General features: G+C 41.6%; 2 protein-coding genes across 12 annotated transcripts in view; both read right to left on the reverse strand.

The window, feature by feature from the left end:
• Window positions 1-901: 901 nt before the first annotated feature.
• bsk146 (brain specific kinase 146) lies at window positions 902-19528 on the reverse strand. Of its 2 annotated transcripts, XM_067430122.1 has the most exons (4): window positions 19368-19528; window positions 7575-7752; window positions 4666-4868; window positions 905-1905 (listed from the first exon to the last, which is right to left on the reverse strand). In XM_067430122.1, exons 2-4 carry the CDS (start codon window positions 7726-7728, stop codon window positions 1126-1128), a joined length of 1137 nt encoding a protein of 378 aa, XP_067286223.1. In that variant the 5' UTR covers window positions 7729-7752; window positions 19368-19528; the 3' UTR covers window positions 905-1125. The 2 variants fall into 2 exon arrangements, with proteins under 2 accessions (XP_067286224.1, XP_067286223.1); XM_067430123.1 differs by lacking the exon at window positions 19368-19528 and having other exon boundaries at window positions 902-1905.
• A 1771-nt stretch (window positions 19529-21299) lies between these two features.
• The window catches only part of wu:fj29h11 (uncharacterized), a 120890-nt gene continuing 114987 nt past the window's right edge, over window positions 21300-27202 (reverse strand). For all 10 annotated transcript variants that reach the window (XM_067430100.1, XM_067430101.1, XM_067430108.1 and 7 more), the window contains 4 exons: window positions 25963-26175; window positions 24693-24822; window positions 23681-24027; window positions 21300-21649 (listed from right to left, as the gene is read on the reverse strand). In XM_067430100.1, the coding sequence (XP_067286201.1) occupies window positions 21420-21649; window positions 23681-24027; window positions 24693-24822; window positions 25963-26175 (920 nt within the window). In that variant the 3' untranslated portion in view covers window positions 21300-21419. The remainder of the gene's footprint in view (window positions 21650-23680; window positions 24028-24692; window positions 24823-25962; window positions 26176-27202) is intronic.

Consider the following 27202-nt stretch of genomic DNA (forward strand, 5'->3'; position numbering starts at 1 on the left):
CAGACGTGTGTGTGTGTGTGTGTGTGTGTTGGAGTCTCGCTCTGGTGTCAGACGTGTGTGTGTGTGTGTTGGAGTCTCTCGCTCTGGTGTCAGACGTGTGTGTGTGTGTGTGTGTTGGAGTCTCGCTCTGGTGTCAGACGTGTGTGTGTGTGTGTGTTGGAGTCTTGCTCTGGTGTCAGACGTGTGTGTGTGTGTGTGTGTGTGTGTGTTGGAGTCTCTCGCTCTGGTGTCAGACGTGTGTGTGTGTTGGAGTCTCGCTCTGGTGTCAGACGTGTGTGTGTGTTGGAGTCTCTCGCTCTGGTGTCAGACGTGTGTGTGTGTGTGTTGGAGTCTCTCGCTCTGGTGTCAGACGTGTGTGTGTTGGAGTCTCTTGTTCTGGTGTCAGACGTGTGTGTGTGTGTGTGCGTGTGTTGGAGTTTCGCACTGGTATCAGACGTGTGTGTGTGTGTGTGTTGGAGTTTCGCTCTGGTGTCAGACGTGTGTGTGTGTGTGTGCGCGTATGTTGGAGTTTCGCACTGGTATCAGACGTGTGTGTGTGTGTGTGTTGGAGTTTCGCTCTGGTGTCAGACGTGTGTGTGTGTGTGTGCGTGTGTTGGAGTTTCGCACTGGTATCAGACGTGTGTGTGTGTGTGTGTTGGAGTTTTGCTCTGGTGTCAGACGTGTGTGTGTTGGAGTCTCTCGTTCTGGTGTCAGACGTGTGTGTGTGTGTGCGTGTGTTGGAGTTTCGCACTGGTATCAGACGTGTGTGTGTGTGTGTGTTGGAGTCTCGCTCTGGTGTCAGACGTGTGTGTGTGTGTGTGTTGGAGTCTCGCTCTGGTGTCAGACGTGTGTGTGTGTGTGTGTGTTGGAGTCTCTCGCTCTGGTGTCAGACGTGTGTGTGTGTTGGAGTCTCGCTCTGGTGTCAGACGTGTGTGTGTGTGTGTGTGTTGGAGTCTCTCGCTCTGGTGTCAGACGTGTGTGTGTGTTGGAGTCTCGCTCTGGTGTCAGACGTGTGTGTTGGAGTCTCTCGTTCTGGTGTCAGACGTGTGTGTGTGTGTGTTGGAGTTTCGCTCTGGTGTCAGACGTGTGTGTGTGTGTTGGAGTCTCTCGCTCTGGTATCAGGCGCGTGTGTGTGTGTGTGGGCGTTCACACACAGATCTCGATGGGCGTGGTGACCAGCATGCGGCTGCTCGGAGGACTGTCTCTGGCCGAGCGCTCATAGCTGTTAATGGAGGACTCTGAGCTGTGTGTGGAGACGGAGCTGAAGCGGCCTGACTCCGGGCCTCCGATCCGGGCCTCCGGCGGAGACAGGCTCTGGTTCTTCAGCCGGTCCGCCAGCAGCTCCTCCTCCTCGGGTGAAGAGTTCGGCGCGGACGGGTTAGCTCCAGTCGGCCCATCCAGCATCCAGCGCTGTCCAAAGTGCACAAACACGTCTTTAACGGAGCAGCGGCGTTCCGGGTCCAAAGCCAGGAGCTTCCGGAACATCCGGAGCGCTTCATCCGTAAAGCGGCGCCACTGGGACGGCACCGATCCGGACCGCCGCCGCTGCCAGCGCACAAACTCCTCATAGAACGGGTCGGCCGGCTGGGCCTTCTCCCAGGGGAAGTTCCCGGTGAGCATGCAGAAGATCAGCACTCCGAAGGCCCAGACGTCGGTGCTGGAGCCCACGGTAAAGCCTTGAGCCTGGGCTGCCGCGCACAGCTCCGGGGCCGTGTATGGGATGGTTCCGCTCACTCGCTTCACCGGAGAGCCGGAGCGCCGCGTCATGCCGAAGTCCGACAGCTTCACCTTCCGGCACTCCCTGTCGAAGATCAGGATGTTCTCGGGCTTGATGTCTCGGTGCACCAGCTTCTTGGAGTGCAGGAAGTCCAGAGCGATGGAGACCTGATGGACACAACGCTTGGCCACCGGCTCCGGGAGTCCCACCTGCACACACACACACATCAGCAGTGGTCAGACCTTAGCTGATGACCAGCACGTACACACACAGCCCCTACCGCTAAACCTACCCATCACACAAACAAACACACTCACTCACACACACACACACACACACACACACACACACACACACACACACACACACACACACACACACACACACACACACACACACACACACACACACACACACACACACACACACACACACACACACACACACACACACACACACACACAACCCATCACAGGAAACATTCTGCATTTTTTTTTACTTTCTCATAAAAACTCCTCCTGTGTGATTTATAAGCCTTTTGTAAAGTGGGGACATGGGTAATGTCCTCATATTTCACCCTCTCCTGTAATACCTGTGTCATACCCATGGCATTATACACATTTGTGTCCTCATATGTCACAAAAACAAGCACACACACACACACACACACACACACACACACACACACACACACACACACACACACACACATCAGCAATGATCAGAGCTCAGCTGATGGCATTTATTGTTTGAGTTTCGTGATAAAATGGACAGAATACTCGCTTTCTGCCAGAAACACAACAGTATTTGTGTTATTTTACCTCATATCAGACGAATCTCATCTAGTGTTCCCAGCACCATTACTTCCGTCGAATATGGTCAAAATACCGGTGCGATCATAGATTTATTTACATAGATGCCTCATTCGACAGATCCGTGCAGGCACTAATGATGCATCTATGATCATGCCGGGATTTTGACCTTCTTCAGGGAAGGTAATAGCGTTGGGAACACTAGATGAGATTCGTCTGATATGAGGTAAAATAACACAAATACTGTTGTGTTTCTGGCAGAAAGTGACCGTTTCGTGTCTTAAGACATCAATGTGTCTCCCCGAGCCTCAGGGTTTAATAAGGATTCGTATGTCTGTGTGTGTTTTACTCTCATAGAAATACACCCCATTGACACGCATTATACGAGCAACGGTTGAGTTAAAAATCTTCATTTGTGTTCTCCTGAAGAAACACACACACCGACATCTCGGACGCCCTGCAGATAAACATCACAGGCTCATTTATGGCTCAACTATCACTTTAGAACGGGTTCTCTCAAAGTTCTTCCAGTAATGTTCATGCAAAGAGATCTGGTCTTTAATAAGATTCTCAAAACAGAAACATTATCTATACACCATTCATGGAGAATTTTCTTGTCTCTTAGTTGTAACTTTTAGTTACAATGGAACATTCAAAAGTAACACTTCCACGATGAATGATAAAACGGAACGTTCAAAAGTAACACTTCCACGATGAATGATACAACAGAACGTTCTAAAGTAACACTTCCACGATGAATGATACAATGGAACGTTCAAAAGTAACACTTCCACGATGAATGATACAACGGAACGTTCAAAAGTAACACTTCCACAATGAATGATACAACAGAACGTTCAAAAGTAACACTTCCACGATGAATGATACAACAGAACGTTCTAAAGTAACACTTCCACAATGAATGATACAACGGAACGTTCAAAAGTAACACTTCCACAATGAATGATACAACAGAATGTTCTAAAGTAACACTTCCACGATGAATGATACAACAGAACGTTCAAAAGTAACACTTCCACAATGAATGATACAACGGAACGTTCAAAAGTAACACTTCCACAATGAATGATACAACGGAACGTTCAAAAGTAACACTTCCACGATGAATAATACAACGAAACGTTCAAAAGTAACACTTCCACAATGAATGATACAACGGAACGTTCAAAAGTAACACTTCCACGATGAATGATACAACAGAACGTTCAAAAGTAACACTTCCACAATGAATGATACAACGGAACGTTCAAAAGTAACACTTCCACGATGAATGATACAACGAAACGTTCAAAAGTAACACTTCCACGATGAATGATACAACGGAACGTTCAAAAGTAACACTTCCACAATGAATGATACAACGGAACATTCAAAAGTAACACTTCCACGATGAATGATACAACGGAACGTTCAAAAGTAACACTTCCACAATGAATGATACAACGAAACGTTCAAAAGTAGCACTTCCACGATGAATGATACAACGGAACGTTCAAAAGTAACACTTCCACAATGAATGATACAACGGAACGTTCAAAAGTAACACTTCCACAATGAATGATACAACGGAACGTTCAAAAGTAACACTTCCACAATGAATGATACAACGGAACGTTCAAAAGAAACACTTCCGCGATGAATGATACAACGGAACGTTCAAAAGTAACACTTCCGCAATGAATGATACAATGGAACATTCAAAAGTAACACTTCCGCGATGAATGATACAACGGAACGTTCAAAAGTAACACTTCCACGATGAATGATACAACGGAACGTTCAAAAGTAACACTTCCACGATGAATGATACAACAGAACGTTCTAAAGTAACACTTCCACGATGAATGATACAACGGAACGTTCAAAAGTAACACTTCCACGATGAATGATACAACGGAACGTTCAAAAGTAACACTTCCACAATGAATGATACAACGGAACGTTCAAAAGTAACACTTCCACAATGAATGATACAACGGAACGTTCATAATAAATGATAAACGTTTCGGTGTGAATGTGTAGCCCTAATAAAAAGACCATTTAAAAAAGGAGTTTCGGGTCAAAATGACCCGAAGGACGGATGAGATGAAGATGATGATGATGCAGATGGGAATAATGATGATGATGATGATTTACCTGTGGGGGGATGATATCGAACAGATCTCCAGATGGCGCGTACTCCTGTGCAAACACATAATACTCCTCGGTTTCGAACGCGATGCCGTACATGTTGATGACGAAGGGACAGGGCGAGAGGTAGAGCGAGATGCTGTACTCCCTTAGGAAGCTCTTCAGCTTGGTGCTCTTCTTCTTCAGGAACTTCAGAGCCATCTTCGTGCCTGTGGAGCGAGCAGAACATGAGAGTCCATCTCTGCTCACAGCTGAAGAACACACACCAGCACATCCATATCCAATCAGAACCAGAGCTGGACAAACTTCATTACTTGAGAAAGAGTAAAAGTACTGCTGGTCCAATATTACTCCGTTACAAGTGAAAGTTGTAAAAACAGATTTTTACTGAAGTAAAAGTACAGAAGTATTTGTTTTCAAAAGAACTTAAAAGTAAATGTCCTTCTTTATGTCGCCGCATTATTGTATTATAGTTGTATAAATGCACATTATGCCATCATGGTTTAAGCCAGTCAGTGACGCTCCATCTGACACACTAGCAGACGACTAACTTAAACTCATTTAAATACTTGTAGAAAAGTTACAAAGCTGCTGTCACTTTAAGGCCGAATGCACGGATCCAATACACTGATACACATCTGATATTCTCACACTGTTCACCTTCACTGAAGACAGAATCAACTTTGTTTATGTGAATACTCCACTAAATGAGCATTTGGACATCCGTCTTCTTCCATTTTGCTCTAAACTATAAATCAGTGTTTAATAAATGCTGTGAAATCATTGAACTTCACGAGACTCTACAAGAGTGATTCCTGAAAGGCTTTCTGCAAAAACCCAAACACCTTTTAAAGAAGAAAAAAATCATCACACACATACTTATCAGAATAAAATATGAATATCTAAATATTTTAACAAGTATCATTGATTTTAATCATATTTTTGAGTTTTGTTGTGCATGTTTGTTACTTTTCATAATTTTAGTTTAAAAAAAACAACTATATATATATATATATATATTATCAGTCTTGTCATATTTATATATTATCAAGACTGACATTGACAAAAAAATTATTTCTCATAACTTCAACTTTTTAATGTCATAATTATGGTTTAGTATGTCATAATAATTACTTTAATTATGAGATTTTTTAAAAATTATGTCATGTCATAATTATGACTTTTAATGTCTTAATGTGGTTGGCCAGCTGTCAGACCTCCGTTCATCTTGACACACAGATGAAGATATTAGTGTTACTTTTACATTTACATTTGATCATTTAGCAGACGCTTTTATCCAAAGCGACTTAAAAAAAAGGGGAGAGTAATAGAAGCAACGAAACAAACAAGGTCAACAACCTGTAAGAGCTGGAAGAAATCTCAGTTAATTAGCACAGTACACAAATTTTTTTTTTTTGGACAAACAATAATTGAAATCCGATGGCTCAGAAAGGCCTTCATTGACACCAATGTCATATCCTCTCTCAAGACCCATAAAGGCACTAAAGACGTCGTTACAAAGCCCATCTCACTACAGCGGCTCTACAATCATTGATGAAGAGGCCAGAATAGAGTTAGTGCGCAAAAAACACTAAATAACGACTTATATAGTGATGGCCGATTTCAGAACAAAGCTTCGAACCGTTATGAGTCAGTGAATCGATTCATGATTCGGATCGCCAAAGTCACGTGACTTCAGCAGTTTGACACGCCAGGGCTCGACATTAACGCTTGTCCGGGACAAGTGGATTTTTTGAAGGGACCAGTGAAAGAGAATTTTACTTGCCCGATGGACAAGAACCTGATTAAAACAAAAAATAACTAGCAAACCACCAAAATGCACGAATGATTGTGCATTAATTTAGTGTAAGTGGCGATCGATAGTGGATAATAATATATGATGAACTGACGATAGTAGGGTGGCGCTGTTGACGCTCGTGCAGCCTCTCGAGGAGAAATTACAACACTAGAGCGTTTGAGCCGTTTCCTGAAGACCATCACGACTGAAAGTGACACTGATTATATATGACAGTTTCAGAAACAATTAATTAACATTCACTTACATTTACATTCACTTAAAGTCACTTCTATTTTAGATGCTATATTGAGTGCTTTTCTATTTCAGCAGCGAAAATCGTTCACACACAGCAGACCCGTAACGCGTCTCACAGCAACAAGTGTGTTTCTGAACGATTCAGTGTTTGAATGAATCGTTTGAATGAACGACTCAATGACTCACTCATTAAGACTCACCTGCTGCCACCAACTGGTGGTTTAGTTTCACTTTCCAACATTTCTTATTTGTCTATTCAAAACTACAAATCTCAAAACATTATTTATTGCAGTTGTAATTTTACAGTGTAAATTATTTAATTTTATTGTTAACAGCCTTTATAGTGTCTTCATTTAATTTAATGTATTGATCAAATTTAACAATATAAAATTAAACCTGAAGCATAGGCTATATTTAATAAGATTAGGGGGGAAATGTCCTTTATAAAAGGTAAAAATATTCAAATAAATTTGAAATGATTCAATAAAAAAAAAAAAAAACACAAATATGTAAATGTAAATATGTCAAAGCTGAATGAACACTGGTGAGAATATTGCTTCAGAATAAATTATAGTTACAACAAACACACACACACACACACAAAATTAAAAAAATATAGAACTTTTTTCCGGGACAAGCTAATTTTTTACTCGGACAAGTGAATGAACGATTTACTTATCCGAAGGACACGCACATGAACATGCTTAATGTCCAGCCCTGCGATCCGAATCATGAATCGATTCACTGACTCAGTTCGAAGCTTTGTTTTGAAATGAGCAGTGAGTTGAGCTTGTTCAAATTTTCAGGCTAAGTCAAAGTTTTCTAAAAACTCCCTACTGCAGCGTTCTGGTTTGGGCCGTACCTCTGGTCTTATGGATGACGAGGTCCACCTTCCCATAAGTCCCCTTGCCGAGCTCCCGCATGACCTCATAGTATTTGTTGACCTCGACCTTCTCCAGGTTTTGAGCTGCGAAGAGCTGCAGTTCCTCCAGGATGTCGACGGGAGAAGAGCTCATTCTGCTGACAATCTCTCGGCTTCACTGCAACACAAACAACAGCAAACGCACGTGAAGGACACTTCCCCGGATCTCACCTGCTAATCTCACCACGCTTCCATGGCTCAGGAGTCTTCCAGTGATGATGCCAAGGACCCCCTAAATAGGATGAACCTTTATGAGGGACCCTTCCTAAAATCAAACTATTTATGTACGAAAAAACATTTAAACTGTTAAATAAATAGTACATGTGACATTATAAATACAACATATTAAATTGCCTATACTTAATGTTGTATGTATAAACCTGAATAAAGAACATTTTCAAGTAAAAGTTATTTGTATAAGCAACTTTCACAATAAATGTATGTAAGCAGTGCCCCAGTGTATCTCAGGTATCTCGTATCTACCGAATCTCGCTGATAAAGGGACTCACTAGAAAGATACAAAGCAAACATGTACAATTCTGGGACGTATATGGCAAGAAAGGAGAGAAACAGAATATTCGGTAGACTTTATCCATTTTTGCTTTGTCTTTTTATTCTCTGAAAATTTCTGGGGACCCCTTAGAACAGGGGTGTCAAATTCAGTTCCTGGAGGGCCGAAGCCCTGCAGAGTTTAGGCCATGTCCACACTAACACGTTTTCATTTGAAAACGTATATTTTTCTCTCCGTTTTGGCCTTCCGTCCACACTGAGACAGCGTTTTAAGTCAATGAAAGAAAACGCTCTCCAAAGCGGATACATTTGAAAACGCCGTCTTCACGTCGTAGTGTGGACTGTGAAAACGGAGGCTTTTTAATACGATGACACATTTTTAGCCATGTGATGCAGTCATATGACCTTCATGCCGTATTTATTTTGGCACGTCTCCCAGGCTGCGTCTCAATCAGCTCCCTGGTTCAGTAGTCAGGGCACTGATCAGGGAGTCAGCCCATTGACTTATGTTCTGATCTGTGCCCTGACTAGTGAACCAGGGAGCTGATTGAGACGCACCCCCAGTCTACATTTTCACTTGCTTTTATCACTTTATATTCATGTTTTACTCGCAGCAACAACTCCACCACACTGTCGACCCATTTAAAAAACTCAGTGCCTTTTCTCGACATTGCCGCAAAATTTCAAAGAGTAAATAAACGAGTAGCGGAAATGACGCAAGTCGAAGCGTCTTGGATTTGCTCATGCGCAGTACGGGGATGTAAGCGTTTTCAGACGTTTCAGTGTAGATGAACACTTTTTGGAAAATGATTGAAAATGATAGTGTGGACGCAGAGCGTTTTTAGACGAAAACTCAGTTTTTAAATTTATCCGGATTAGTGTAGACGTAGCCTTAGCTTTAACCCTAATTAAACAGACCTGATCCAGATAATCAACTCCTTCAGGCTTATTTGAAAACTAGAGGTATGTGTGTTGGAACAGAGTCGGAGCTAAACTCTGCAGGGCTTTGGCCCTCCAGGAACTGAGTGTGACACCCCTGCCTTAGAACCTTCTGGAGGACCCCTGGAGGTCCCCGGAGCCCAGTTTGAAAACCCCTGTTGTAGTGGCTAACACAATATTATAATCGTCTGGTCCTCATTGGGTCTGTCTGGAGCCGTGTTGCCAAGTCTGCGGTCTTCCCGCAGAATTTGACTACTTTAACACTGTTTCCGCAGGCTATTTTTCATGTCCGCGGGTTAAAGTGACCCCAATTATGTGATATTTAGCTTCAGAAATGCTCATTTTAGCAAGGACCCCGCCAAAAAACATTATTTTACCCCCCAGAATGCATTTTTTTACCAGGGTAAAAATGGGATTGGGCTTGTTTTGGGCTAGTTTTTTAGTTGCAATTGGGCGGGTTTTGTTGTGAAAACCTGGCAACCCTGGTCTGAATTATTAATCACTTCATTACATTTTAAAAGAAGAGCTCGACTGTTCACAACTCAGACCTGCTGTTGGGTTAGGGTTAGACACACATTAGGTTAGGTTAGGCACACATCTACTGTGTGCTTACAAGACGGTCAAATGCGTTTTATAATTGGAAAAGTGCATTTTTAGATGTTCTTAATGTTTGTTTTGGCATCGGAGATGCAAGACTAAGACACATCTTAAATCAACATTTTCTATGGAGGGGGGATATTAAAAATATGAGTGATTAATAATGAGTAACTAACATTTTGAAGGGGTCATGAACTGCAAAATCAAATTTCCCTTAAGCTTTTGACATATAGAAGAGGTCATAATACTATAAGAATATCCTGAAAACTTCCCTGTTAGTCCAAAAACAGCTTTTATTGTAACCAAGCCCAGAGATCGACTCATTGCCTATTATAGATATTGAAAGACCGCCTCTAGAGAAGAAGATCGAAGCCTACTTTATCATTGCAACTTTGGCCCCGCCCATTTCAACATCACAACTTTGGCCACCCCACTTCATCAATCACAACTCTGGCCCCACCCGATTCATCGTCACAACTCTGGCCCCACCTACTTCATCATCACAACTCTGGCCCCGCCTACTTCATCATCACAACCCTAGCCCCACCCAATTCATCGTCACAACTCTGGCCCCACCTACTTCATCATCACAACCCTAGCCCCATCCAATTCATCGTCACAACTCTGGCCCCACCTACTTCATCATCACAACCCTAGCCCCACCCAATTCATCGTCACAACTCTGGCCCCACCTACTTCATCATCACAACCCTAGCCCCACCCAATTCATCGTCACAACTCTGGCCCCACCTACTTCATCATCACAACCCTAGCCCCATCCAATTCATCGTCACAACTTTGGCCCCGTCCACTTCATCATTGCAACTTTGGCCCCGCCCCCTGGAGTGTTAGTAAGATGACAAGGAGGGAAGAACGGACTTAAAATAACATGGACGATGCAAATTCATTCTCTTCTGCTGAAGCAATTGAAGCATCCAGAGGTCTGAATATGGCGCTGATATTTTGCGCAGATTTGGGACCGTAGTCTGCGCGATAGAGCGCAGGAAGTAGAAGCACAATATCAAAGCCCGCCCACACTCTCGCAGAGGCAGAACAATTCATTTTGTCGATGTCAATAGAGTGCCGAAGTCATGACGTCACTTTGTAGGCCAAACGCGGAAGTGAGTTAGCATTTTAGCACTTCCTGTTCCCTCGCTCTAAAGTCTATGGGTTTTTGCTAAATCTCCTGAAATAAGGTCTGTGGTTAACAAAGCCTCTAAATATTTTCACGTTTTAATCTATGACATAAAAGACACTAGTTCTAACCTGCTTGTGATTTTTTAAAACTTTATTGTGTCTTAAAAACAGCGGTTGCTAACAAGTTGCTAAAAGGGACTACATCCTTTGGCCGGGACTTTAGACGTCATCGTGACAAACAGGAAATCTCACCAGCCCGCGTTTCAGTCACTTTTGAATTCTGTAAGTAAATGTTTAATAAAAATAAAAAACTAGCCCGCGTTTCAGCCTCATGTTCTTAGAAGTTTACCTTTCAGTTAATATACATAGTTATATATTTAGTCCTTTCAAATAGTGGTGTTTCCAAATATTGTTATACACACAAATCTATGATATTAAGGTAAGCGATCACCAGTTCTTCATTTCTGAGGAGAGACTGTAGACTGTGTTTTGTTTTGTCCTGAGATGGAACCACAAGTCGTCGAATGAAAGCTACCCTGTTCTACATGTCCAGATTTATAGAGAGAACTCCTCGATATATGATCAATCGTCTAAGAAAAAGGACATACGATTGTAAATTGATACGGCTATAGCTTACGTCGTGAGTGCTTCTGAGGTGGTAAAAGCACTTTTTTTCCTGCCGAATTAGCAAATGGTATGCAAACATACAATCAAACATAATACAGTGAAAGATTCTTCAAAAGATTCTTTAAAGTCTATTTGGGGCATGGTGATCAGGCATAATAGCCTAACGTTAATCTTAATCACAAAGACAATAATATTAAGCTTTATATAAACTAACAAAATAATAAATAAAACATTAACAAACGAGAAAACACATCTCAGAGAGGCACGCATAAACCCAATTAGTTTCTAACATTTTTGGAAAAAACAAATGGTCAATATTTATCATGAAGAAGTGGATAAGTGTTCACACAGAGCGCAGATCATAATGAGCGAATGTGTTTTTTAAATAAAGTTTGAGGAAGCTTGATGATGACGTAGATCCGCGACTGTGTGCTGTAGTCCGTTTATAGCCTACCGTTAGCATCTTATATCTGACGGCTTTATTTAGGCTTCAAACGGTGTACATTTTGGATTCACTTGTAAAGATTATCTTGATTGACAAAACGTGTAAGGGTCATAACTCTTTGTTGAACACAGATCTTATTTTTTCCGATTGTCCAAAGGTCTATGGGGAAAATGCATAGGCTTTTGATCGAGGGAACCCATGTGCCGCTAACTTCCGGGTTGGCCTACAAAGTGACGTCATGACTTCGGCACTCTATATAAACAGTTATAGAAATATAGAAATTAAAGCTAAAGCTCCAATCTCCTCCCGAAAAAAGTCTGTTAGTGCCTCAGTGACAACTTCACTCAGAGAAGCCGTCAATCTCAGCTGTCAATCATGACCCCCCCCCCCCCCCCCTTTATAGCATCAAATAACTAACTAAAACTAAACTTATTTAAAAAAACTAACACTTGAACTTAAATCAGCATTATAAACACAGCCTACAATGATAGAAACCATCTTTGGGGGGAAAAAATGTATTTGAAGTGTAATTTGATTGTTTAGTTTGTCTCGCATCCATTAGAAAACATTATAAGTGCGCCACAGGAAACATTATAAAACAATGCAGTTCATTAACTCCTTTATATACAATATTGCCAGTTAATTTGTGTTGACAAGTGATGGCATTGTTGATATCAAGAATTCATATCCTGGGAGCGATTAAACGTCAAAACGGCTTGCCATCTCTTGACATCAGAAATAACAAATGTTCCATGTTCATATCAAAAATTAACATTTCAACTATTGAAAATTGAGTTTGACACATCAGGGATTTATATTATTTTACTAGGAACAGCAATTAATGATATCAAAAAGTACAATTTTTACAAGCAAGAAATCAATTCTTGAACGGCAGAATGGCAGGTGAAAATACAATTACAGATATCAATAATAATATTTTTCACTGCTTAAAATGCTTATTTTTGTTATAAAGAATTCAAATGTCATCGTTGATATTAAGAAGGAACTATTTACAGGTAGAAATCTAATTCCTGATATCAAAAATAAGCATTTTAACTAGTAAGAATGCAATTGTTGATATCATAAATTCATATCCTGTGAATGATTAAACGCTAACACGGCTTGCCATAGTAAACCGGCTTATGACACCTTCGTTCAGCATGAACAAAAACATCAATATTTTATGCACTTTTTCAGCAATTGAGAGCAAAACTCACCAACGCAACGCTTCAGTGTTCTGGCCGGTTGCTAGGGCACTGAATGTGGGTTGGTAAGGTGGTGGTTTATAGGATAGCTCACCTCTCCTCAGGGATTATTTCAGCAGTGCAGTATGAGTCTCAATACTTCACAGCAACAAGCATCATTACACACTTCAAACGCAGTCTGGAAATCTGACATATTCACACCAGGACTGGAAAGAGCCCCGAATAAGCCGGGCTGGTGCAGAACATGACTCATCGGGCCAAAGCAATGCAAATATAGATCATCTGTGCTGTAAAAACGAACCTTGACTTCTCAATGCTCGACATTAAAGGGTTAGTTCACCCAAAAATGAAAATTCTGTCAATAATTATTTACCCTAATGTAATGCATCTTCGGATCACGTCACGCGTGTCAAACTCCTGAAATCACGTGACATTAGCGATCTGAATCATGAATCGATTCACTGATTCATAACGGTTCAAATCTTTGTTTTGAAATCGGCCCATCACTAGTCGTTATTTAGTTTTTTAGGTCTATTCTCGTGTCTTCATCAATGATTGTAGAGCCGCTGTAGTGAGATGGGCTTTGTAACGACGTCTTTAGTGCCTTTATGGGTCTTGAGAGAGGAAATGACATTGGTGTCAATGAAGGCCTTTCTGAGCCATCGGATTTCAACACTAATATCTTCATCTGTGTGTGAAGATGAGCGGAGGACTGACGGCTGGCCAACCACAGGAGGAATTAATGACAGGATTTACATTACTGGCTGAACTAACTCTTTAACGCTTGTCCGGGACAAGCAGATTTTTTGAACGGGAAGTGAAAGAGAATTTTACTTACCCGACGGACAAGCAGATTAAAAAGCCAATAACAAAAAATAACTAGCAAATCACCAAAATGCAAGAATGATTGTGCATCAGTTTAGTCGAAGTGGCGATAGATAGTGGATAATAATATAATATATAATGAACTGAACGTGGCGCTGTTGGTGCTCCGCAGCCTCTCGAGTAGAAATCACAACACGAGACACTGAGCTAAACATTCACAATGTGCAGTTTTTATATTTATAACATATGATACAATTGAAGGTGCACTATGTAGAATTTTTGCAGTAAAATATCCAAAAACCACTAGGCCAGTGTTATATATTTTGTTCAGTAGTTTTTGTTGAGTACTTACAATATCCCAGATGTTTCCAACTATTTGTAAATTGTGAGAAAATTGCTATTTTAACTCAGGACCGGGAGGTGTCAGCATAGCGTTTGAGCGAATCGCCTGTCAATCGCGTCATATCTGCGCTACCCTCGGTTTTATTTGGCAGAAGTGCTTTTCTCTTAGCAGTGTGAACAAGTCACAGCAGCGCCGAGCGAACGCACAGACTAACGTCATAACATCATTTTAAACACACTTAAATGTATCTAATATGAAAAACAGAGCTGCATTACCTCAAAATCATAACCGGAAGAGCGGAAATAGCGTGCGAGCCCGGCCACTGTGTCCCGTCCCGTCATAATAAAAGTCCTGGTGTTCGCGACGCGCGTGTGTGTGTTTTACAATCGCTCCAGTGGCCGTGCTCAGCTCCTCAACACTCGGTCCTGCTCTGCTTTAGACTACAGCAACGTTAATAACCACATCCATCAATATGATTTCTGCCAGAGTCCTATTTTCCACCGGCTGTGAGGTGAAGACCACATGTCCCAAGATGCTGTGCTCACACTTGACGACATCAAACTACGCATTTGTTTTGAATAGGCGCCCTCCCATGGACGGAAAGTTGCATAGTGCACCTTTAACAACATCACACAACCAAGAGTGTGTTTTTTGCTGAATACCATCATGACTGAAAATGACACGGATTTCCTATGACAGCTCCATAAACAATTAATTAACATTAAGTCACTTATATTTTAGATATTGACTGTTTTTGTTCTATTTTAGCAGCGAAAATAGATCACAGCAGAACCATAACGCGTCTCACTGCAACAAACACATGAACATGCTTAATGTCGAGCCCTGCATCTCAAGACATTTCTACAGACTTTACACACACACGTTCAGGAACAGGGCGTCCTCTGGGTCGCTTGTGCACAGACTCCTTATCATTACAGCCGCTTAAAGTCATCAAACAGTTCTGGCTCATTTATTCCCGAGCGAAAGCTGTTTTGTCTCTCCGTTATCAGAGCCGCAGCCAGGAAAACGCAGACAAGAGGGAAGGAAAGAAACACGGCCTTTAATCTCTCGCTCCAGTATTCATGTCACAGCCGCTCTGCTGTTTCTCACACTCACTCACACACACACACGCGCGCTTGTTTTCTTCGCCAGCGCTCGAAGACGTTCTGCCACTGGTTTATAACTAAAGGCAGATGACGGAGGGATTGGGAGAAAGTGACAATCTACGTCAATCAGATGCGATAACCTTTCGTTGATAGAGAAGAGTCACGTCACATTTGACCTTTCAGACTAATATAAACATTCTGTGAGTCTGAAATGTGTGTGGCAATGTGGACCCTTTCACATTTCCATAAGTTCTCAGAAGCAGACGTGTGTGTATATACACATATCTATATCTATATATATACACCGTTCAGGCATAACATTATAACCGGTGAAGTGAATAACACTGGTCATCTCTTCATCACCTGTTAGTGGGTGGGATATATTAGGCAGCAAGTGAACATTTTGTTCTCAGAGTTGATGTGTGTGAAGCAGGAGAAATGGGCAAGCGTAAGGATTTGAGCGAGTTTGGCCAGATTGTGACGGCTAGACGACTGGGTCAGAGCATCTCCAAAACTGCAGCTCTTGTGGGCTGTTCCCGGTCTGCAGTGGTCAGTATCTATCAAAAGTGCTCCAAGGAAGGACCAGTGGAGAACCGGCCACAGGGTCATGGGCGGCCAAGGCTCATTGATGCACGTGGGGAGCGAAGGCTGGCCCGTGGGGTCCGATCAAACAGACGAGCTACTGGAGCTCAAACTGCTCCAGAAGTTAATCCTGGTTCTGATAGAAAGCTGTCAGAATACACAGAGCAGCTCAGTTTGAGGCGTATGGACCAGTCAGGGTGACCTCTGACCCCTGACCCCGCCGAAAGCACCAACAGTGGCACGTGAGCATCAGAACTGGACCACGGAGCAATGGAAGAAGGTGGCCTGGTCTGAGGAATCACGTGTTCTTTTACATCACGTGGATGGCCGGGTGTGTGTGTGTGTGTGTGTGTGGCTTACCTGGGGAACACATGGCCCCAGGATGCACTATGGGAAGAAGGCGAGCCGGCGGAGGCAGTGTGATGCTTTGGCCAATGTTCTGCTGGGAAACCTTGGGTCCTCCATCCATGTGGATGTTACTTTGACACGCTCCACCTACCTAAGCATTGCTGAGACCATGTTCAGCCTTTGATGGAAACGGTATTCTGGTGGCTGTGGCTCTTCCAGCAGGATAATGCTCCTGACACAAAGCACAAATGCTTCAGGAATGGTTTGAGGAGCACAACAACCAGTTTGAGGCGTTGACTCGGCCTCCAGATTCCCCAGAGCTCAATCCAATCGAGCATCTGTGGGATGAGCCGAACAAACAAGTCAGATCCATGGAGGCCCCACCTCGCAACTTGCAGGACTTAAAGGATCTGCTGCTAACATCTTGGTGCCAGATACCACAGCACACCTTCAGGGGTCTAGAGGAGTCCATCAGAGACGGGTCAGCAAAAGAGTGACCAACACAAGATTAGGTCATAATGTCATGGCTGATCTGTGTATGGTCTGTGAAACGGGTCCATTGCTCTGTTTTCTTCCAGCATCCTGACCAGCCCGACACAGCAACACTGACTCAACCAATGGTGTGTGTCTGAGGCGTGGCCTCCAGTTTGACCAACCAATGAGAAATAAGTGGGAGACAATGTTTTAATTTTGTGATGCTGATGGCACTTAATCATACACTTCCAAAAAACAAATCCATATATGCTGTAATAAAATGTAAGCTCTAAATCGGGCCCTCTCAAACCTTTAGCTCCACGGACCCGCGGCACTGGATATAAAGGACTAAATGACGGTCAACAGCGTATAAATTATAACTTTAAAATCATAAGATCAACTCGCCATAACGTCTCCACTCATGTGTGTGTAACACACACACTCAAAGCCACACAAAGTCCTCATTTCTCATGCTACTCAAGGCACTGCCAACCAGAAACACAGGCTACTAATCAGATCAAACAGATGTGTGTGTGTGTGTGATGGGTAGGTTTAGGGGCAGTGTGTGTGTGTGTGATGGGTAGGTTTAGGAGCAGTGTGTGTGTGTGTGTGTGATGGGTAGGTTTAGGGGCAGTGTGTGTGTGTGTGTGATGGGTAGGTTTAGGGGCAGTGTGTGTGTGTGTGTGTGATGGGTAGGTTTAGGAGCAGTGTGGGTGTGTGTGTTTATGTGTGTGATAGGTAGGTTTAGGGGCAGTGTGTGTGTGTGTGTGTGTGTGTGTGATGTGTAGGTTTAGGGGCAGTGTGTGTGTGTGTGTGTGTGTGATGGGTAGGTTTAGGGGCAGTGTGTGTGTGTGTGATGTGTAGGTTTAGGGGCAGTTTGTGTGTGAGTGTGTGTGTGTGTGTGATGGGTAGGTTTAGGGGCAGTGTGTGTGTGTGTGTGTGTGTGATGGGTAGGTTTAGGGGCAGTGTGTGTGTGTGATGGGTAGGTTTAGGGGCAGTGTGTGTGTGTGTGTGTGTGATGGGTAGGTTTAGGAGCAGTGTGTGTGTGTGTGTGTGTGTGATGGGTAGGTTTAGGAGCAGTGTGTGTGTGTGTGTGTGATGGGTAGGTTTAGGGACAGTGTGTGTGTGTGTGATGTGTAGGTTTACGGGCAGTGTGTGTGTGTGTGTGTGATGGGTAGGTTTAGGGGCAGTGTGTGTGTGTGTGTGTGTGTGTGTGTGTGATGGGTAGGTTTAGGGGCAGTGTGTGTGTGTGTGTGTGATGGGTAGGTTTAGGGGCAGTGTGTGTGTGTGTGTGTGTGTGATGGGTAGGTTTAGGGGCAGTGTGTGTGTGTGTGTGTGTGATGGGTAGGTTTAGGGGCAGTGTAGGGTGATAAAGTGTACAGTTTGTACAGTATAAAATCCATTACGCTTATGGAAAGTCCCCACAATTCACAAAAACCTAACTTGTGTGTGTGTGTGTGTGTGTGTGTTAGTGTGCATAATAAAAGCTGACTGAAGAATGAGCATGCACATGTAGACCGCTGTAGAGAGAAACTGACTCTCAGCTGGTGTTCAGACCACAGAGCCATCGCACATGAGCGCATTCATCCGGCCCAAACCAGCGGGACACTGTCCAGTGTGTGTGTGTGTGTGTGTGAGTGTGTGTGTAAGGCGTTCAGCAGCAGCTGAGGATGCTGAGCTCCGCCAGAGGCCATGAGCATCAGAAACACACACTCGTTCCCCAGAACGCTCGGCTCATTTTTCATCCGGCCTCTGACAGCATCCATTTAACGGTGTTGAGTTCTGGGTGACCTGCGGATACCTGCAGACTCATCCTATCCGCACTGAGAACAACAGCAGCGTACACACACACACACACACACACACACACACACACACACACACACACACACACACACACACACACACACACACACACACACACACACACACACACACACACACACACACACACACACACACTTCTTAAAGGGGGAATACGTTTACATGATGAAAAGGACAAAAGGAATATCATCAATGCATATCTAGACCAAAAATAAATAAATAAATGCAAATTATAAGATTTATCAGTACAGACATTTTGTTAGCTGGATAATAATTTATTATAAAAAAATATTTAAAATTAAAATAATAATAATTATATATATATATATATATATATATATATATATATATATATATATATATATATATATATATATATATATATATAATAAGAATGTAGGCTATTATTATTCGCACCAATACGTAAATAATAGCGGTATTATTTTTACTGCTCATGATTATTCTTCAGATTTTATTTACTAATTAATAAGTATAATAATAACACCAGTATTATTGCTGTTATTATTATTTTCATTCATTTCCTAGCAGCATGAGGATATATTATGCATGCATTGGCGTTTAATGTCGTCTATAATTCATTAATAATCGAGCATTATGCATCAATGTATATTCATGTTCCCCGTCAGGTTATAATCGAGCATTATGCATCAGTGTATATTCATATTCCCCATCAGATATTATTTTATATGCATCAGTGTATAAACTGCTGCAGTGCAATAACACTGTTAACATCAAGAGGAATGCACTCACCAAACCATGAAATCCAAAACAGCCGAGCTTATGTTAATATCCAGAACTACAGTACCGCGAGTTTGTTGTCATGGTGCAGTGGCGAGTGTGTGTGTGTGTGTGTTATCCGCATCTGAGCTGGAGAGTCAGCGGGAGCCGCAGCTTCATTACCCGGCGCGGAGCGACTGACACTGGGGGAACATTACAGCTTCGAGCGGGGCTGATGAACCCCGCCCACCGTGAGCGGCAGCCAATAGCAGCGCAGGACGCTCTCCCACGTCACCCGATTACACTCCGCCTACTGTGCGCATCAGCCAATAGCAGCGGCTCAGGCGACTTTCGAAGACTCATCTCATTTTTATTTGAAAAGTATTTAGTGCTGTCAAACGATTAATCGCATCCAAAATAAAGGTTTGTGTTTACGTGTGTGTGTATTATTTATATAATTTATATCAGGGCTTTTTCAAATGGTGTCCGAGGAAGTCTAGAGAAAAAAACATGATTCAATTAACATATGATAAAACGTACAAAATAAGTAAATAAATTAGCTTCATTACGAATTTAATACATTTGTTATAAATTGGCTTAAGTCTGGAGAAAAAAAAGATTAAACAAATAAATGAGATTAAATGATTGAATGTTAAATTATCGTTTGATAAAAATGTAAAAAATGAACAATAATACGACTAAAACAAATTAGATTAAAATAAATACATGTGTAAAAGCCCATAGTAAAATTGTAAAAAATAACATGTAGACTATAATAATACGATATACACAAATACAACAAAACTAAATGAATAAAAAGGTGATTAATATAAATAACATTTAAATAAATGATACATTTAACAGCACATTATTATCGTGAGTAGAAAATATATATAATAAAGTAACTTAATACAAACTAATGTTATATTATATATCTTTTTTTGCATATTAATTGGGTGTTAATAAAAGACTTCAGGACGGGGGTCAGTGGTGTCTAAACGTTTGAAAAGGCCTGATTTAAATAAATAAATAAATATAAATATATATATATATATATATATATATATATATATATATATATATATATATATGCATTTGTGTGTATTTATATATACATCCTATTTATACACAGTACACACACATATATTATGCTTTTATTTTGGATGCGATTAATCGCTTGACAGCACTAATATTTACCTCTGTTAATTGAACGTTAACTGTATATCTTTCGTTCGCAAATATGTGAATTTTAATGTGTATTTATTGTATTGCAGTATATATATACAAATTATGGGCCAAATTGGTCCACAGGGTCATGGGCGGCCAAGGCCCATTGATGCACGTGGGGAGCGAAGGCTGGCCCGTGGGGTCCGATCAAACAGACGAGCTACTTAAAGGATCTGCTGCTAACCTCTTGGTGCCAGATACCACAGCGCACCTTCAGGGGTCTGTACTTTCTTGTACTTTCGTTTATACCGCACATATTTCTATTTAATTTCTTGATGTTTGTTCTGTTTTATCAATGCCACAATGAATGACTTCAAAAATTGAGAACATTGTATTTATTTACTGACTTGATCATCGCAATCCAAACAGAAAAAGTTACAGTTTATAAACCAAGGCGGAACAATTGAACGTGATTCTTTAAAACATATAACTGGCCACTAAATCTGTGCAAAGGCATTTACACTGCAAAAAATGCTTTTCTTACTCAGTATTTTTGTTTTGTTTCTAGTCTAAATAACTAAAAATTCTTACATTAAGAAACATTTACTAGACAAGTACAAATTATTGTCTTGTTTTGGGGAAAAATAACTCAAAATGAAGAGAGTTTTTGCTTAAAATAAGATCAATAATCTGCCAATGGGGTGAGAAAAATAATCTTAATTCAAACAGAAAACAAGATTATTTTTCTCACCCCATTGGCAGATTATTTATCTTATTTTAAGCAAAAACTCTCTTCATTTTGAGTTATATTTCCCCAAAACAAGACACAAATACTGAGTAAGAAAAGGCAGTGTGTACAGTAGAAACGATAGTAGTCATTGGCGAATACACAGAGCTGTGCGTTTAACACAGATCAGACTACACAAATAAAAACAGCTCCAGAGATTTGGAGTGCAGATGCTGGGCCAGATTCCTGATCCGGCAGAGCCGCACGTGCCGCAGATCTCCAGCGCCGAACACGCGGTAGATGTGGTAGCGCTCCTTCTCCTTCAGCGCCAGGTCCAGCTCATTCGCTGACATGTGGATGAAGTGCCGATCTCGCCGCACCGTCGTCTTCACCTCCACGAAGATCTCGCACGCGCCCTCGCCTGCAAGGCAAGTGTATTTATACAGCACATTACATACACCATGGCAATAAGTGCTTTACATAGAAATGAATTAAAAATCGTGCACTGCAAAAAACGCTTTTCTTACTCAGTATTTTTGTCTTGTTTCTAGTCTAAATATCTAAAAATTCTTACATTAAAACAGCACTAGGTAACTTTTCAACCTTCATAATATATTTTTTAAGACTCTTGTGATGATAAATCGACTTACAATAGGTTGAATGACACATCTGCCATAGCCTGATGGGGTCTGTATCATTTTTAATCGTACTTTTAAACTTCGGGTTTAGTAACCCGAGAACAAAAAGAACTACAAAATTCGACTGCTTTACGGCATATACGTCACTTCCACAGACACACACACTTCCTTACAGTCGGACGTGCGAGCCCAACTTTGTTCGTCGGATAATATAGTCATGTCCGAAGCAGCACAGACAAATAAGAAAGAAAAGGTTTTGTTGGAGGAAAGCAATAAGAGGAAACGAGAGAGTGCTGTGATTAAAGGCCGGACGAGGATCAACATGTGACCAGCGTTTGCTCGTCGGCGTGAGCTGAAGGAGGCGTGCCCGACCGATGCTGTCCTGCTTGTTACGGTGATTACCGACCACTCAAACACTGAACTGAAGTATCATATAGATTCTGTCAAACGCTAACCAATAGACTACTATAATGACGCTGGCTTGTAAATGTGAGCATCGCGATTATTTGGCGTTTGAAAAAAATAAAAATCATGAAATTATATTCATCTGACATGCTGAAGCATCTGCCACTGGCTGTACCTGGGATGAAGAGATTTCCCACGCGCCGCCAGAAGAACACCTGCATGTGAACTCCTCCTGCAGTGTTCAGGGGAACTGTTAGTGCTGCACCGACCCGCGGGACGCTTTTATGAAGTTATTTGGACCGCACCGCACCACTGTATATATTTTTACAACCCGCCGCGCACCCGCGACCATTAAATAGACACACAGGGTCGAGACGACCCGCGCATCACTAGTTCAGGGCTATCAGGGCTGTCATGTCAACAAATGCACGCGCGATGGCGTCCCCTGATGTAGGAGGACAGATCTTACGACAGTAGTGGAGGACATTCATTTTCCCCAACTGTAGGGGGACCCCGAGAGCAAAAGTTACCCAGTGCTGATTTAATAAATATTTGCTAGACAAGTAATTATTTTCTTGTTTTGTGAAAAAATAACTCTAAATGAAGAGAGTTTTTGCTTAAAATAAGATAAATAATCTGCCAATGGGGTGAGAAAAATAATCTTAATTCAAACAGAAAATAAGATTATTTTTCTCACCCCATTGGCAGATTATTTATCTTATTTTAAGCAAAAACTCTCTTCATTTTGAGTGATTTTCCCAAAACAAGACTTGTCTAGTAAATACTTCTTGTTTTAAGAATATTTAGATGTTTGGACTGGAAACAAGACAAAAATACTGAGTAAGAAAAGCATTTTTTGCAGTGCAAAAGATTAAAAAGATGATGCATACACTGCAAAAAATGCTTTTCTTACTCAGTATTTTTGTCTTGTTTCCAGTCCAAATATCTAAAAATTCTTAAAACAAGATGCATTCACTACATAAGTAAAATGACATAAGATATTTTTGCTTGTTTTCTGGGAAAAAATATCTTAAAACAGGCAAACTGCCAATGGGGTGAGAAAAATAATCATATTTCTGATTGGGACGGAAACAAGAAACAAGATTTCAATCAGAAATAAGATTATTTTTCTCACCCCATTGGCAGATCATTTTGCCTGTTTTAGGGAAAAAATTACATTTAGGTTTTATTTTTAAGAAAACAAGCAAAATTATGTAATTTTACTTATATAGTAAATGCATCTTAATTTAAGAATTGTTAGATATTTAGACTAGAAACGAGACAATATGACTGAGTAAGAAGAGCGTTTTGTGCAGTGTAGAAAAGATAAGGGTCGATTAGCGAGATGTACAGTGGCTCATTCAGTAAATGCACAGCTAAACAGACGTGTTCTGAGTCTGGGTTTGAACCTGCGAAGGTGAGCTTGAAGTCGCAGGCGCGGCCGCTCTCGCCTCTCTCGTTGAACCAGGTGATGTCTGTGGGGCCGGAGCCTCCGCTCTCCTTCCAGTGCGTGAGGAAGGAGAACACCAGCTGCTCGCCCCACTGCCCGATGCAGGCCGTGTCCTCGCTATCTTTGGGGAGAACCAAAGTTTGAGGCATGGAGCAATAATCCAGCGGCAGATCCTCCAGGACGTCCTCCGGACTCATGGCTTTGCTCCACACCGCGTTATCCAGAGTCAAGGGCGGACGCGGACGGCTTTCGGCTCCCTGGAACTGGCTCAACACCCTCTCCGGAGCCTGCGGGGGAATATGGCTTCTAGAAAGAAGAGGAAACTGATTAAATGCGATGATATCTCAGTGTAACACAAAAATATCAAAAACTACGACTTTATTCAGCATTGTCTTCTCTTCCGTCTTCCTCAAATAAAGATTAGAACGGTTATGAATCAAACTGCTGAAATCACGAGACATTGGCGATCCGAATCATGAATCGATTCACTGACTCATAACCGTTTGAATCTTTATTTGAGGATTGAACACAAACGCGGAAGAGAAGCCAATGCTGAATAAAGTCGTAGTTTTTGTTATTTTTGGACCCAAATGTATTTTGGATGCTTCAAGAGACTCTAATTAACCCACTGATGTCTCATATGGACTACTGTGATGATGTTTTTATTCCCTTTCAGGACATGGACAGTATAGTGTGCATACACTTGCATACGCTCTCGGACTAAATATAAAATATCTTAAACTGTGTGTGAAGATGAACGGAGGTCTTACGGGTGTGGAGCGACATTAGGGAGAGTCAATTTCATTTTTGGGTGAACTAACCCCTTAAATTAATTTGTACCAGCTCCAAAATTTAAGTTGATATCACAAAAAGTAGCGTTTTCATGCTAACACAATTTCAAAATGCATTCACAGTATGAGTTTTGACTAATTTATGATGAAAGTAAGCAGTAAGGGGAGGGAAACACGTACTGCGGCGCGGACGGCTCTTCTGCTGGAGAAGCTGCGCTGGTTTCGTCCGTTGGGGTTTCGTCTCGCTCATCCGAAGCAGAGTTTGGCTTCTCCGGCTGCTGAGGACTGACAGGATCCTCTTCCCTTCGCTCTGTGTGAGAAAGCCGTGTTTAAAACAGCCATTCACAAACCTTTACGTCAGCTTTCTTCCATATTGGGCAAAAATCGGTTTATGCAGAAGCCGAAAACAGGTTAACACACTTACATGACTAGTACTAGGGCTCCACGATTAATCGTATTATAATCGCGGTAACGACGATATCTGCTTCTCTCGAATGCTTTCAAATAATCGTCTCTACATTAGCCCTCTCGTTATTTATCCTTAATCGTGTTTTTTCTTCGGGGTTTGCGTTATCTTGCGTTGGTAACGAGCCTCCACTCAGTCATGCTTGTGGTTGCCAGATGCGAAGAGCTTAAATCCCTCAAATAGAGCTTTTCCCTTTAAAGGATACACGTTCTTCCCGCTGTTTTACTTTATCTGTGCAATCTGGCAACTCTGTGCTTCCTCTAAATGCGGAAGAAGTGCTGATGATCTGAACACACGCTGGAGTTTAGCGATCGCCACTGCGATGAAAGTGTCACAGTCAGTGTTTGTTTCTTCACAAGACACTTGTGCTATTTGTGTGAATAAATCTGCCATGATCAAACCTTCAGCCATGAATTTAACGAATCTAACACGGATCTCCGCCTTAAGGTTACGAAGGTGCATTTATTCTGCTAACTGTGGCAATTCAATCGGGAAAATGGAAATGTTACAGTATGGTTTATTATTATGTTTACAGAGTTTGGTCTTTTAATATCCCTGTCAGTGCATTAAGCCACGTTAAGCGTTTTTCACTTTAGAGTGTCCTGAGCCAGGGACATTTATTTTATATATCAGAGAGCGTCGTTCTTTGCTTTACGGATTCGCAGGGCAATCTTAATCTGCGGTTTGTCTCATTTGCAAACAAATTAAAAATCTAATGTGAATACAGATTGCAAAGCGTTCACCTAAACTATGCGTTTTGTATTGATTTCCCATCTAACGAAGTTATCAGAGTTGGTAAAATGAAGTCGGTGCGCCACCTACAGGCCTTTGGGTGAAGTGTAGGTTGGTAAAGCACATGCAAAATGGCCATAACATTACCGTTTTTGATAGAATAACCGGGTTTATAATTTTGAGCAAAATAATCGTGATTATCAGTTTAACCATTATCATGCAGCCCTAATACGAAAGGCTTTTTGAAAGGACCTGAGGGTCGTGGGCCGGTCCTGTTTGCTCTTGGAGCCGGTTCTTGTTGAGCTTTTGGATCCACATGAGCTGTAGGTTCTGCGGGTCTCTGATGGACGCTGGTGCTGGATGAGCTCCTCTCGAATCTGATTGGACCTGGAAGCGTTACTGGGCTCGGAGGAGCAGGAGGAGGCCACATCTTCATCACATCCTCCACAGCTTGGCTGGCCGAACCTACAAAACACACAGAAGCGTTACGCTGCAAAAATGTTTTGTCTTGTTTATAGTCTAAATATAAAAAAAATCTTAAAGGGATAGTTCACTTTCAAATGAAAATGCTGTCATCCTTTACTCGTCCTCAAGTTGTTTCAAACCTGTGTGAGTTTCTTTCTTCAGCTGAACACAAGCGAAGATATTTTGAAGAATGTCAGTAACCGAACAGTTACCTGGAGCCATTGACTTTCATTGTAGGAAAAAAAAAATACTACAGAAGTCAATGGCTCCAGTTAACTGTCTGGTTACTGACATTCTTCAAAATATCTTCCCTTGTGTTCAGCTGAAGAAATAAAGTTTTATTCTGGGGATACCGGCCCCCACATATATATGTTTATTTTTAATTAATGATACATAAAAGCTGATAAATAATGTATTATTTCCTTTAGCTAAGACACTGTTCGTCATGATGGTTATGATTTGCTTGAAATATGATTGGAATCACCTCAAGAAAGGAAAATACAGTAAACATGTGTATAAAACAGGCGTCATGAAATCATAATGAGAACATTATAATTGTGTGTTTGGGACATAAACCTTTACTGATAGTTTCCTCACCCCCATCTCATCCCAGATGTCCATGTCTTTCTTTCTTCAGTGGGAAAGAAATGAAGGTTTTTGATGAACACATTCCAGGATTTTTCTCCATATAATGGATTTCAATGGGCCTCAAACGGCTCAAGGGCCAGATGACAGTTTCAGTGCCGCTTCAGAGGGCTTTAAACGACAGCAGACGATGAATAAGGGTCTTATCTAGACAAACCATCATCATTTAGACAAAAAATAAACATTTTTAAGTTTTATAAGCACAAATGCTGGCCTTGGAAGGCGAAAACACCAAGTCAGTGTTTACAAGTGTTTATAAAAACGTTTTAAACAATAAACTGACACAAAGACATCTGAATATGTGTGTATGGTCCTGTAAACACTAATTTGGTGCACCCCCTTCATCAAGTGTGACCTTTTCAGCATAATTGGCCAGTATTTG

Source organism: Pseudorasbora parva, chromosome 21 (genome assembly GCF_024679245.1).
Source record: "Pseudorasbora parva isolate DD20220531a chromosome 21, ASM2467924v1, whole genome shotgun sequence".
Taxonomy (NCBI): domain Eukaryota; kingdom Metazoa; phylum Chordata; class Actinopteri; order Cypriniformes; family Gobionidae; genus Pseudorasbora; species Pseudorasbora parva.

Coding starts and splice junctions, on each gene's coding strand:
- bsk146 (XM_067430123.1), bottom strand. CDS start 7,728: ATGAGCTCTTCTCCCGTCGACATCCTGGAGGAACTGCAGCTCTTCGCA. Junction 4,869..7,574: donor CGTCATCCATAAGACCAGAG/GTACGGCCCAAA, acceptor CTCGCTCCACAG/GCACGAAGATGGCTCTGAAG. Junction 1,906..4,665: donor TCGATATCATCCCCCCACAG/GTAAATCATCAT, acceptor GTGTGTGTGCAG/GTGGGACTCCCGGAGCCGGT.